The sequence below is a fragment of the Podarcis erhardii genome, assembly GCF_964252035.2.
Source record: "Podarcis erhardii genome assembly, chromosome: 9".
Taxonomy (NCBI): domain Eukaryota; kingdom Metazoa; phylum Chordata; class Lepidosauria; order Squamata; family Lacertidae; genus Podarcis; species Podarcis erhardii.
The window spans coordinates 57510647-57524959 of NC_138512.1; the positions used below are offsets into that span (position 1 = coordinate 57510647).

The 14313-nt window shown below is 41.2% G+C and overlaps 1 protein-coding gene across 1 annotated transcript in view; it reads left to right on the top strand.

The window, feature by feature from the left end:
* TBCK (TBC1 domain containing kinase) overlaps positions 1-14313 on the top strand; it is an 82364-nt gene that overhangs the window by 26228 nt on the left and 41823 nt on the right. The window contains exons 4-11 of the mRNA XM_081876755.1: positions 605-678; positions 1315-1456; positions 2815-2875; positions 4879-4940; positions 6136-6197; positions 8479-8627; positions 10550-10688; positions 12067-12166. Coding sequence (XP_081732881.1) covers positions 605-678; positions 1315-1456; positions 2815-2875; positions 4879-4940; positions 6136-6197; positions 8479-8627; positions 10550-10688; positions 12067-12166 — 789 coding nt within the window. The remainder of the gene's footprint in view (positions 1-604; positions 679-1314; positions 1457-2814; positions 2876-4878; positions 4941-6135; positions 6198-8478; positions 8628-10549; positions 10689-12066; positions 12167-14313) is intronic.

A 14313-nucleotide genomic window follows, 5' to 3' on the forward strand; every position in this document is an offset into this window, starting at 1 on the left:
AAGGAGCGTCTCCACCCCCATCGTTCAGCCCGGACACTGAGATCCAGCGCCGAGGGCCTTCTGGCGGTTCCCTCATTGCGAGAAGTGAGGCTACAGGGAACCAGACAGAGGGCCTTCTCGGTAGTGGCGCCCGCCCTGTGGAACGCCCTCCCATCAGATGTCAAAGAGATAAAGAATTACCTGACGTTCAGAAGACATCTTAAGGCAGCCCTGTTCAGGGATGTTTTTAATATGTAATGCTGTATTGTTTTTAATACTGATTGGGAGCCGCCCAGAGTAGCTGGGGAAACTCAGCCAGATGGGCGGGGTATAAATAATAAATTATTATTATTATTATTATTATTAGGTCCAGGTAGGAAAGGAGCTTGCAGCCGTAATCTTTGGTCTGGGAACCTCTTTGCCCTTCCATGCTAAGTCATGATTTGGCCTAGGGCTACATGCAGACAGAGTAATCGTATCTGGTAGTTTCTCACCATCAGATTTTTGGCCATGGAAATTGTGAATTCAAACATGAATGTCAATGCATTTTCAAACACAAAGCTTCCTGCAAGGTAGAAAGCCTCATTAGGTTGATAATCAGTACATTTCTTCCTCTTTTTAATAGGGTCATGCTAAACTGGCTAAATTCGGCCTTTACTACATGACAGCTTATGGTGCCGATGTTGATTTTCCTATAGGGTAAGTTTTACATTGTGACATTCTAGGAATCGTACGCTATGTGTGAACCTTTTTTTTTTTTTTTTTAAAGAATATCTCCTCACACCTGACAAAGAATAATGCTTGATTCTATTATTCTAAGCCTGGTTGCCATGAGAAATGTAAAACTTGACTTTGGTTACCAGACAGTATTCTGGTTAGAATTAGGAGAATCTCATCTTAGCAGCGTTCTAAGGGCTCATCTAGAGCTCATGTAATTGACAAGCGACTGTACACTCAAATCACCCTCGCACATTTACCCCTGATGTTCCCAGTGAAGCAGCAGGAGAACAATCAGCATTTACACTGCAGATAATTACAATGCTGTTAAACCAGGATTTGAAAGCAGGCTATTCATTTATTCATTCATTAAATTTCTATACCACTTTCCGCTCAAAGAGCTTAAGGTTATTTTCACCCCTGTCTTTTATCCTCACAACAATCCTGTGAAGTAGGTTAGGCTGACACCTTTTATTTCTACCGTGTCAAGGGTTTTTTAAGCTATAAAAGATGACATGCAGTTTAATGAGACAGGTGTCCATTATGAAAATTCAATGGATTTGTCCTGCATGCCTTTGAAATATGCTTTTGCTTTTATTATTGTACCATTGCTTATAGGTATCCATCATACCTGGCACCGGAGGTAATTGCACAGGGAATTATCAAAAATAGTGATCATATGCAAAGTGAAAAGCATCTCCCTTCGGGCCCTAAATCAGACGTGTGGTCCCTTGGTGTTATATTATTTGAGCTTTGTGTGGTATGTATCTGACATTATTCTATGTATTTGGGTTGTCAGGTTGCTGCTGTGCAAAACATATTCCGTATATGTTTATTTTTTGTTGAGTGACCTTGTTTTTAAGAGAAAGGTGAGGATTAAAAATATTGAAACAAATTCAAAACAGCAAGAACAGTATGAACGTCATCTTACCAGAAATATATTATTCATAGGAAAAATTGATTTCACCTTTACCTCAATAATCTTGTAAATAGAGATGTTATATCAGGGAGGGCTAACGTGGTCCTCCAGATGCAGCTGGACTCCAACAACCATCAGTTTCAGCTATAATAGTCAATGGTCAGGAATGATGGGAGTTGTAGTCCAGCAGTGTCTGGTGGGCTACAGGTTCCTAACCCCGGTTATTTTACTGAGGGGCTTAATTTATTTTACTGCTTACTTGAAAGGGAATGAAACAGCATGTGGCATTTTTAGAAAAATTTGCATAAATTCTGAAATTTATCTATTTATATTTAGACACTTGGGCCGTGATTTTGTAAACTTCTCCTTCAGATTGCACCATTTGGTTCTGCCAAATGTTGAGGCTTTATAGGAAAATAATATGCTCTTGACATACCGTTATTGGAAAAATAAGGGTTATGTTGGATCTGTGACTTGATCTAGATTTCTCTAGGTTTAAGCAATGTCTAACAGTTTAAAAGCATTGTGGCACGCAACTTTCATTCATCTGATAAAATTTAGAGCATAATTTGTTGCAAGGATAAAAGTCTGCATATTTTGTTGACAGTTTCCTTCAGATAAAAGAAACAATGACCTATGACCTTTGTAAAATTAACCACCTTTTTACCTTAGGGCAGTGCTTCTCATGAAGCCAGAGCTGATTTTCTTTTTCACTACTCAAAATGCAACAACTGTAGTAATTAACGTGGTTACTGAAGAACAACCATACAAAAACAACAAAAACCCTATATTATGATGATTTATATTCTATAATTTATATTATAATTTATATTATATAATTATATCCCTGCATCATTGATTATTTTACCACATCTTTTATTTGAATAATATAATCAAATGTTAATTGATGATCTTCAAAATTTAGCATAACAGTTTCTAATGGGTATCCATCAGTTACTTACATCTGTGACCCCCAACCCTGTTTCCTCCTTTAAAAGTCCTGTTGAATTCAGTGGTAGGTAGGCAGTAGGGCTAGGATTGCAGCCTAAGTCAGCAAACATGATTATGTAGAACAAAAACATTATCACCACATATATTTCTTTTAATGCAAACTTCAAGAGCATATAATGGCTGTGTGTTTTGTCATGAGCTTTTCATAATGACCTTCCTTTAACCACATACCTTACTGTTGCCTTTAGGGCAGAAAGCTGTTCCAGAGTTTGGATATAGCCGAAAGACTAAAACTTATACTTAATCTTGGTGAGTAATGTGAAAACAGCTGTGGGGCACAAAGACTTCATAAAATCTCAGATGAGCCCAGAAGTCGTGATACTGAGTTTGGGGATGTAAATGCGTTCAGTGCATTGGAAAGTTAAACAGAACAGCACTACCATCGAGAAGGGGATAGTTACTGTTGAAGAGAATTTAACAATACGGCAAAAGTATGAGCTGCTGCTTATCATGGTGATCTTGACTTCCTTTATTGCACCATTTGTAAAGATCAAGGAAGGGATCATTGCTGCTCCAAACAGGCACAAGTCCCAACATAATGCTTGCCTCTGCAGGATAACTTTTACAGATAATCAGCAAGAGACAAAAAATAGTGCGGCCTGTACCTGTGTGATTGCAACCAGGTTCTGTTCCTGCCCTTGCTACAGTGTGCCAAGTAGTTGACAACTTCTCTTCTAGTCTTGTGCAGGGAATGCAAGGCACAGTGGACAATAGTTGCCAAGGTTGACCAGTCCTTCACGCAGTGATTGGTTTGAAACGGAATAGGGCCTGACCACCTTTGACCCACCTCTTCCCTGCTTCTTGGGGCTGTTCTGATGTCTAGGCCATGGCAGATGTCTGGCCATGCCAATCCCCAATGCTGAACTGGTCCAGAAAATCCAGCTGTTGTCTGGAAAGCTGTAGCTGGGGCACTTCTAACGGAATAAAACTGAGTTTGTCGGTAGTGCCCTTATGTAATCTTCTCTCGTGTTAATCAGTGCATATTTACATTGATTACAAAACTTCACAGTGTTGTTTGATAGAGTAAATTTATTACAGGATTTACCGTATTTTTCGCCCTATAGAGTGCACCTCATTTTTGGGGGGGGAAATAAATTAAAAATACATATTCCCCCCCCCCCGCCACGGGACGGGGGAAGCCCGAGCTTCCCCCAACCCCAGCCCCCAGAACAGGCTGCTATCCGCAAGCCTTGCGAGCCCGGCGGGAACTCCTGCCGGCCTCCCAAGGCTTGCGGATAGCTTCCGACGCCTCTCACTCTCCAGGCTTCAGCGAAAGCCTGCATTCGCCCCATACATTTCCCCTTCATTTTTGGAGGGGGGAAAGTGCGTCCTATAGGGCGAAAAATACGGTAGGTGCACGGACCTTTCTCTTACATACATGGCATGTTGTATGTTAACAGAGCTTAATTGTTACAAATGTATAAGGAGAAAATATTGTTATTGGTGGGTAGGTGTCTGTTTTTGTGTCTGCAACAGTCTGGTTTCCTGTTTCAGGAGTTTATGGTTTGGTGTTGAGCCCCTAAATCAGTGATAGGCAATCAATCAGTGGCCCTCTAGATGTTGCTGGACTGCATGTCCCATCATCCTTGACCATCGGCCATGCTGGCTGGATCTGATGGGAGTTGGAGTCCTGCAAGGGCCACAGGTTGCCCACTCCTGCCCTAAGGAGGTGAAATATATTTATGGTTTACCGTATTTTTCGCCCCATAGGGCGCACCAGCCCATAGGGCGCACCTAGTTTTTTTTGGGGGGGGGGAAATAAAGAAAAAAAATTATTCTCCCCCAGGTGCGGGGCTGGGGCGGGGGAAGCCCGAGCTTCCCCCGACCCCAGCCCCTAGAACAGACTGATATCTGCAAGCCTAGGGAGCCCGGCAGGAAGACGCGCCGGTCTCCCCAGGCTTGTGGATATCTGCCCGAAGTCACGCAGCTCTCCCACGGCTTGCTCAGCGCGCCCCAGGCTTCAGGATGCAGGCAGTTCTCCGCAAGCCTTGGGAGAGCTGTGCGACTTCGCGCCTGGCTCCCACGGCTTGCAGATAGCTTCCTGAAGCCTGGAGAACAAGAGGGGTAGGTGCGCGCTGACCCCTCTCACTCTCCAGGCTTCAGCGAAAGCCTGCATTCGCCCCATAGGACACACACACATTTCCCCTTCATTTTTGGAGGGGAAAAAGTGCATCCTATAGGGCGAAAAATACGGTATCTTTGAATAGTGTTGCATTGCCAACATTTGTTCCCCCTCCTCTTCTTACTTACAGGATGCGTGGATGATATCATAACAGTCCTAGCTGAAGAACATGGTTGTCTTGACATCATTAAGGTTCGAATATATCCAGCACTCCCTCTTGCTTAAATTACAACTTTTCTGTTTGTCACATTATTGGATTTCTTCCCTTGAAATGTTTTTTTGTTCTAAAATTCATTTCTCTTGCTCTGGCAGTCTTTCATGTTTTAATATTTTGTGTGTGTGTGTGTGTGTGTGTGTGTGTGTTATTGAAAGCTCATCTTACTTGATAAGCTTGATATTTACCTGAGATTATCCAACTTCAAAATAATAATTATACAAGTTTTACAATAAACCTGATCAGGCATATGTGAACCATACACAAATCCCACTCTTAGTGTTGTTGATTTTATTTGTTGAACTGGCACACTATAGTGAAGTGATAGCAAATTAGATGCTGTTAAGAGTTCAACTCCCATCAGCCCCCAACATGCATGGCCAGTGTTTAGTTGGAGTTGGAGTCCAAAAACACCTGGAAGGGACCTTGTTGGCTGCCCCTACTGCTACAAATCTACTATTTGGTCAGAGTTCAGCAAAAAAAAAAAAAAAAAAAAGTATAGTGGGACTGGGGACGCGGGTGGCGCTGTGGGTTAAACCACAGAGCCTAGGACTTGCTGATCAGAAGGTTGGCGGTTCAAATCCCCACAATGGGGTGAGGTCCCGTTGCTCGGTCCCTGCTCCTGCCAACCTAGCAGTTCGAAAGCACGTCAAAGTGCAAGTAGATAAATAGTAAATAAATAGGTACCACTCCGGCGGGAAGGTAAACGGCATTTCCGTGCACTGCTCTGGTTTGCCAGAAGCGGCTTAATCATGCTGGCTCCCTCGGCCAATAAAGCGAGATGAGTGCCGCAACCCCAGAGTCAGTCATGACTGGACCTAATGGTCAGGGGTCCCTTTACCTTTACCTTTATAGTGGGACTATTGATTTCAAAGTGATTGCTGAGTCTAAATACTCAGGTTGATATCTGCAAAGCTAATGTATGTTCATCATTAATGTGTGTCCGATAAATGAAAGTCCTTCTCTCTTGTCAAAATCAGTATATGATGAAAATCGGTTTATCCACAAATTATATCCAACCCAGAAGATATAGGTTGAACCCTTGGCTCTTAGAATTCAAGAAAATCAAACTCCTGATTGCTTCATTTTGAACTGAAATGCATGCCTGTTTAAATGCTGCACTGAAGGGCATACGCTTGCTTCAACAACGATATCTATATGTTTCTCAACCAGGAACTTCCTGAAAATACTTTAACGCTACTGAAGAAGTGCCTTACATTCCACCCTTCTAAGCGGTGAGTGCGCTTTTAAAGTACAGTGAATAATGATGCTTAAAATAAGGGAAATGCAACTGCCATACTGCAGCCATCTGCTCCTACTTACCTAAAAATGAGAGCCATATATGCCGGTCTATTTTTACGTCTTCTTGCTAATTTTGCAGTTTGTGTCTATTAACAAAGACTCCAGTCCTGTTTATGTTTGTGTAGAGATGACAGTGCCTGGTTAATGTTGGCACAGCCACATCTATGAATCAATTATTTCACAAATTCTGCAAATCCATATTTGCCACCAAGTCATCTGCAGCCAATCATGGATTCCCAAAAGCCATAGCTCTGTGAAAACATTTGTTTGCAAACTTTATGAATATACTTGTTCTTGTTTTTTCAGTCACACCTTATACAGTGGTACCTCGGGTTAAGTACTTACTTCGTTCCGGAGGTCCGTTCTTAACCTGAAACTGTTCTTAACCTGAAGACCACTTTAGCTAATGGGGCCTCCTGCTGCCGCCGAACTGCCGGAGCACGATTTCTGTTCTCATCCTGAAGCAAAGTTCTTAACCTGAAGCACTATTTCTGGGTTAGCAGAGTCTGTAACCTGAAGCGTATGTAACCTGAAGTGTATGTAACCTGAGGCACCACTGTAGATGAGTTTCTAGAGATAGAATGTGTGGTCTGCAAACTATCAGTGACAGCACCAGGCATCTGTTCCAGGGGTAGGGTAAGAATGCAGGGTTTAGATTTGATCACGTTCCCTTCCCCTATTTGCTTAAATAAATGTTCAGTGCTCTTGTCGATAATCATACCCAAGGCATGTGCCCATCAGGCGTTAAAAGGTGTAGCTCTACAAGTAGGTAAAAAACAGCAGGCAGAAGCTTGTGTGTGTTTGGCGTAAACTGGATGAGGAGGTAAGAAAGTTATGGAGAATTTAAAATACAATTTGCTGTAGCAATTTACGGTATGCTTAATTGTTTTTCTTCCAAGCGTTTTAGACATAAACTTAATTCACGGGCCACTTCACATGCTACGATTAGCCCTATTTCACAGCTCATAAGAGTGATCGCATAAGCAATGTTGTATGCTAGGAGGAAAGACATTCAGTATCTCAGGAGCGACTCCAGTAAATTGGAGGCGCTGAAACAGAAATTCATGTTCATGGAAATTGCTGTTGTGGGGCATAACTTCACCTAAGTAGTTAAATGCACAAACAAGCAACTGATTATAGCTTGAGGGCTGGCTGTATTTTTAAAGGTAACACAGTTGCAAAACATTGTGGTTGGTAATTATTTTTATAGCCTAGCTACAAAAAAAGAAAAGAATACAATGGAGACATTAAACTGCTAATTGGGAGAAAAACAAAAGAAATAATGCATCCATGGATTAGGCCTCACTGAACGCACTGAGGTGCCTGGACCTGCCTGCAGCTGCTGCCTGGGGACTTCCATCTGCCTGGACTTTCAGCTGCTGAGAGTAGCTTAGGGACGAGGACCCTATGAAGGCAGGCAGCATTGGTAACACCTGCTGCCCCAGCTTCTGGGCCAGCGCTTGGGGGCGGGGCCACCGTCCAAAGGGAGACACCAAAGGGTTTGTCCCTTGAGGGGGGGGCAGCACTTCAGGGGTGGAATGAGGTCATGGGCCAGCCTCTTCGTGGTAAGAGCAGGGGTCAGCAAACTTTTTCAGCAAGGGGCCGGTCCACTGTCCCTCAGACCTTGTGGGAGGCCAGACTATATTTTGAAAAAAATATATGATCAAATTCCTATGCCCCGCAAATAACCCAGAGGTGCATTTTAAATAAAAGGACACATTCTACTCATGTAAAAACACGCTGATTCCTGGACTGTCCGCGGGCTGGATTTAGAAGGCGATTGGGCCGGATCCAGCTCCTGGCCCTTAGTTTGCCTACCCATGGGTAAGATCAATGTTTTTGAAGGGAATGTTTAAAATTGTTGTTTCAATTGTTAAGTGTGTTAGTATTAGTTTGCATACGTTAGCATTGTTAATGGTTTTAATTATTTGTTTTATGTATTTTGTGGATTTTTTATATTGTAATTTTATGTTGTGAACTGCCCTGAGAACCTACAGATAGGGTGGTATGCAAATTTAATTAATTAATAATAATAATAGTAATAGTAATAAGGAAACACAGTAGGAAAGCTGCACAAGTTCTTAAATAAAGCAAAAAATGCACATTGTATCACATCTAATTTTACATTTGGATTTTCAAGAGTGTGTTTTCGAAACAGCTGATTTCCAAAAGAGATTTGATTCCCCTTCCTCCTTCCTTTTTCTTTTTCCTTAGACTTACTCCTGACAGGTTACTGAATGACCCTGTGTTTAGTGAAATCTCATCTTTATACCCAGCCTTCCACAAACCTTCCAGCCTTTTCTCACCCACTTTAAGATGTGCTAACTTAACTCTTCCTGAGGATATTAGCCAGCTGTTTAAAGGTAAAAATGAGGTAACAGATTTAAAGTCTAGGATTAATCATGATCTAATATATAATTTGTCGTCATAGGCAAATTTTCAGTTTGCAAGCTGTCGACATAATGTGTATTTCTGTGTGAATGTTTTCTGGTTGTTGAGAAATATTGTGAGCATGTACAGTATGTCTTTAGGCACCATTGGTTTGGTGGCGGAATATATCTTGCAAAGTGGTAGGTGAATTTGGAGAATTGTATCAAAATCTTGGGTTTCCTTCAACAACATGCGTTAGATGACCCCCAATTTAATTCTACAACAATCCTGTGAGGCAAGTCAGATCACAAATTAGCAATTTGTTCAAAGCCACCCTGTTCAAAGCTCTCTGTCCAGCAGTCTTCAATTGCAGGATTCTCCAATAAATAAAAAAAATGGGTTAGATCCAGATATCATTTCTTCCAACGGGAGCATCCCTGTCAGCAGAAGGGGAGGAGGAAACATTTGCTGATTTTCCCTTTACATCCCCCAGAAGCACTTCCCACACTCTTCTGGAGGGTTGGGGTGGACCCCCAGGAACAATTTGGGAAGGAGAGAAATCAGCTAAGGTTGTCTTCCCCGTGCCAGGGAGGGACTTTCACTAAATCAGGAGCCTCACATAGACAGGAGAAGCCTTTTAGTGTATGAAGGGAGATGACATCCAGAAAAAGAATTTCTTTGGTTCATAATACTATGTAGTCTTAAAGTGAAGAAGTGTGCAAAGCTATCTGGGTAGGGGTTTTTTGTTTTTGGCTTAAATCTGCTTTCCCTTTTGATTTCTGGTATTTCCAAGCTTCTTTGCACTGATCTTTTGTCTTCTCTGGTCCACGTGATCCCAAATCCTTCCACTCCTCAGACATGCCCCGCAACAGTGGAGTAATAATAATAATAATAATAATAATAATAATGTTTATACCACACCCATCTGGCTGGGTCTCCCCAGCCACTCTGGGAGGCTTCCAACAGAATATAAAAACACGATAAAACATCAAACTTTAAAAACTTTCCTAAACAGTGCTACCTTCAGATGTCTTCTAAAAGTCCGATAGTTGTTTATTTCCTTGACATCTGATGGGAGGGCTTTCCACAGAGCAGGTGCCACTACCAAGAAGGCCCTCTGTCTGGTTCCCTGTAACCTCATGTCTCACAGTGAGGGAACCACCAGAAGGCCCTCGGCGCTGGATCTCAGTGTCCGGGCTGAACGATGGGGGTGGAGACGCTCCTTTGGGTATCATGGGCTGAGGCTGTTTAGGGCTTTAAAGGTTAGCACCAACACTTTGAATTGTGCTTGGAAACGTACTGGAGGTGAAATATCCAAGCTGTGGAGCTAGCGTGCTTATTTTCCCCTCCAAGAGTGTTCCTTCCCTTTCTGCTGTAGCCATTCAGCTTGAGCAGGACTTTGGATCTGGCAGTTCTGTTGCTCCAAATTCTCCCTCTGTTTGCCCCAATAGGATTGTTCTGCCCAGCTATCTTTCAGTCAGAGATTGTTGTTAAATTGAAACACACACAAATTTCGGAGGAACTCAGTGAACATTAAGCGTTCTGTTATTTACTGTCACTGCATCCCATTAAACCAGAGGAGAGAAGCCTTTTTTTAAGTAACGAAGCATTTAATAAATGTTTCCCTGGTGTATATCATTTCTGCTATCAGATAAAGATGGAAATATTCTGTCACTGCCTGCCCAAGCGACTCCATAGTTTGTCCAGCTGCTTTTGTTTTCCCAGGGATTTTCCATCTAGCACTTCCAAAGGGAAGATCGTTTATCTCTAATAACATGGTCTGAAGAATTGCTCCTCAGACCTATTACTCTGTTTCTAGCAACGACAGCAACAGTGTTTTCAGTGCTGGGGGAAGGAGGACTGAAAGAGTTGCTGGAAAGTTTATAACGCTGTCTTTGTTGGCTTCTGTTAATAGAGGAAAACTCTGATTACCTAGCAGAAAGGTCGATAGAAGAAGTTTATTATCTCTGGTGCTTGGCTGGAGGAGACTTGGAGAAAGAGCTTGTCAACAAGGAAATCATTCATTCGAAACCACCCATCTGCACTCTTCCCATGTAAGAAACAAAAAAACCCCCGGATTTTAGGAATGGAAGCATGAAGTAAAAAAGTTAAACGATACAGTGAAGTGAAAGTGGCTTTAAAGGGGAAAATAGAAGTCCAGAGTCTGAAAAACAGTTGCGGTGTCAAGCACCATGCAATCATTTAGAACCATAGCTTGAAAGCAGAGCCACACTTTGCCTGCACAAAATCCCAGTGTTCAATTCCTAGTATCTCCAGGTGGACAGGGTTGGATTAACCATTAAGCAAAATAAGCACATGCTTAGGGCATCAAGGAAAGGGGGGGCACCACATAAATTTTTCAGTCAGTTTTTTAACATGAATGGTCACAAATTGCTCAGCTGAGCGTTCATTTTTTCAGTCAAAGTGTATTCAAAACCCCAACAGGAAAGCTGTGCTGTTGCAACAAGCCAGGCTGCATGCCTTATCTCTACCAAGTGTAGAAATAGCTCTGTTATGTAAGATTAGTTTTGAGGCTTTGATGAAAGGTTTTGCAATTAGAAAATGCAGGAGGAAACTTTTCCAAATATAAATAAAATGGAAGTGTACGGAAATAAACATTAGTTTCCATCTTGTTGCAGGTTGTGTTTTGTTTCAAAAAATAAAATGTTATTTTACAGTTTTTATTTTGAATTGAATATATATGGAGGCGCCATATATGTTTTAGGCCTCCAAATGTCTCAATCTGGCCCTACAGGCAGGACAAGGAAATAGTTCTCTGCGAATCCCTGGAGAGCCGCCAGTCAATGTATACAATACTTTAATATGTCTCCAAACCAGTGTTGGCTCTAGATGATATGGAACCTGAAGCGGGGATTTTTTTGGGGGGGGGGGACTGAATTGGCAATTCCTGCCTGCCATTCAATGGCTGGTCTCCAAATCCTGGGGTTGGGCACATGATTTCATTGTTTTTAAAGACTCATTTAAATGAAGGCTTGCTCATCAGTGACTTGCATCCCAATTTTAGATTGCAGAATTTGCTCTGTTCCTGTTTAAACTTCTGCTTTAAATTCCCAGCTCAGCTCAAATAAACTTCATTTAGGTGCAAGCTTCCCTAAATCTGAAGGCGAGCAAAATGCAATCTATATCAAATGCCAGTGGAAATAAAACAGAAGCATCCCCATTCAAAACAAGACAAGGATTGGAGTTGGGAGAAATTGCCCTTTCCCCCCAAAAACCAGCAAGGGTTCATGTAAACTAGATGTAGTAATTTTGGGGTTTGATTCACTATTTTATTCACCATTATTCAGCCCCTCTAGTGCCTATATAAATATATACCTTTAGATATAAAATAGGACCTATATAAAGATGTCTTTATGAAAATCTATCTTCTCAAATCATTTTGATCTGTGACTTTTTTCCCTTTCTTCCTAGTTTTCTGTTTGAGGATGGAGAGAGCTTTGGACAAGGGCGGGATAGAAGCTTCCTTTTCGACGACACAACTGTGACTCTCTCCCTCTGCCAGCTCAGAAACGTAAGAATAATAGAATCACAGAACTGTAGAATTGGAAGGGAACCAGAGGATCATCTAGTCCAACCCCCTTTCATTACAGGAATATACAGCTGTCCCACATGGCAACCTGCAACCTTGGTATTATCAGCACCACGCTCTAACCAGCTGAGCTATCCATGTGCTGAAATATTTGCAGTTTATATATTTTCCTGACCATGTAAATGGTTGCAGGAAAAGGGGTGTCTCAAACTGAGCCATTGGTCTTAAGTTAGTCATGTCTGTTGATTTCAGTGCATCTTCTCTGACTATGACTTAGTGGATGCTACCCCCAGAGCTTTCAAAATACTTGAGCACATCTCATTTTTCTCCTCGCTTTTTCCCATTCAATTTTCATTATTTAATTACAAATTCACTTATTCATTTGCTTTTGTTGGAATGCAGTAACTTAGTCATCTTGTCATAGCGGTTTAAGACTGAACTCAGGCTTAGAACTTTTCTTTATTTTGGTCTTAAGTTTTTATAAAATGTGTTTGCCATGTTTAGGAATCAGATGGAGTATTCTTAACATTGCTGCAAAAGTTTGACATTTGCGGGGTTCTGAATCATTACTAGCCGAGGGGGTATGGAGAGAATTAGGAGATTCATGAAGATATTTAAATCTGTGTGCTATTTTTTGTTAGTCTGTTTGACAATGTTCATAATTCATCTGCATAAACTGCGTGATAGGGTATTCCAGACCCTGACTGGGAGGTCCATTTTGATGGTTTTTTACAATTTATTGAAAGAATTTCGCTCCCAAAAGCCATTTGATATCAATCTGATGATTTTGAACTCTTGACTTCGTAGAGATGAGCTTTGTGGTGTTCAGTTTTATTGTGAACGTCTTCTACTTCTTGGTCTTTTTATTTTTAAGTTCCCTTATGCATTTTTTTTAAACAAACAGGGTGGGATAGAAGTGTTTACATAAATCCATATGTAACTTGAACATTAAAAGCAGTCATTTTATGAACAACAAAAGGAAACATGAAAACATTCGTTTAGTGTATTAACAGTCATTCTGTGTTTTTCATCAACACATAAAAATCTGAACAAATAAAAGACTTTTGTTATTTCACTGAGCTTTTCCTCACATTGAAATGCCAGTAGAAATTGATATATATGCTAAATACAGAGAACTTTCTCTTTGGGGAAGATCTGGTCTGACTCTCACTAATCTCCTAGCCAAACTTTGCAGTATTAGCTGAACGATTTTCTTTAGCAATTGGAATTCTCCAAGCCCTGCTGCTGGAATAGACTGTAATCAAAAGAGGATCAGTGCTGCATGATGTAAAGAGTTTTAAACTGCACTGCAAATCCCAAGAGAAGATTGTGCTGCAGTTTCTGACTAGGGCATGAATTGTATAAGAACATAGTCCAAAAGGTGATATTAAACTTAATCACGCTGCACCCCAGACTAAAGTTAATTTAACACCTGATCTTTGGGGCTATAGGCAGCAGAGCCCTGCCAGCTTCAAAAGACCACCATCACCTTAGTAGTTTTATTAATTTGATATATTTTATTTCAGTGTACATTTTTCAGGTTGCATCAGAACATTTTCTGATGCCCGAACGAGTGATCTAATTTAGCATGTTTATTTTCCTTGTGTTTAGTAAACAAAGCTAAATATGTTGAAAGTACCAGGCTTAACCAGGCTTATATTTGCAGTTGGCATCCATCCATGCTTCCTAAGGAACTTAGGAAATGGATTCTTCTTCCTCTCTCTCTCTGTTTGTGTGTGTGTTTGTGTGTGTGTGTTGTTTCCTAGTAATCGGCATTCAGATGCATGCCAGCTGAAAGTAACATACTCATCATGACTTGAATACAATAACTTGCAGCCTTTGGTAGGCAAATCCATAGAGGATAAGGCTAATATCCTTTTAGAGGGATTTCACAATCTCACAGCCCAGGCCCAAGCCTTAGTTGTGGTTAAGGGATAGCTAGTACTATGCCTTCACCTGTTTAAATAGCTAATTTTGTTTCTTTTGACCCTTTTTTGAGGGCTAAATGAGCAAGAATTGTTTCTGAAGGCTCAAACAAGCAAGATAGTATTTTGAAATCATGTCCAAGATAAACACAGAGTAGATTAGGCTTCTCAGATCTGGTGCCCTCCAAATGTTTTTGAGCTTTC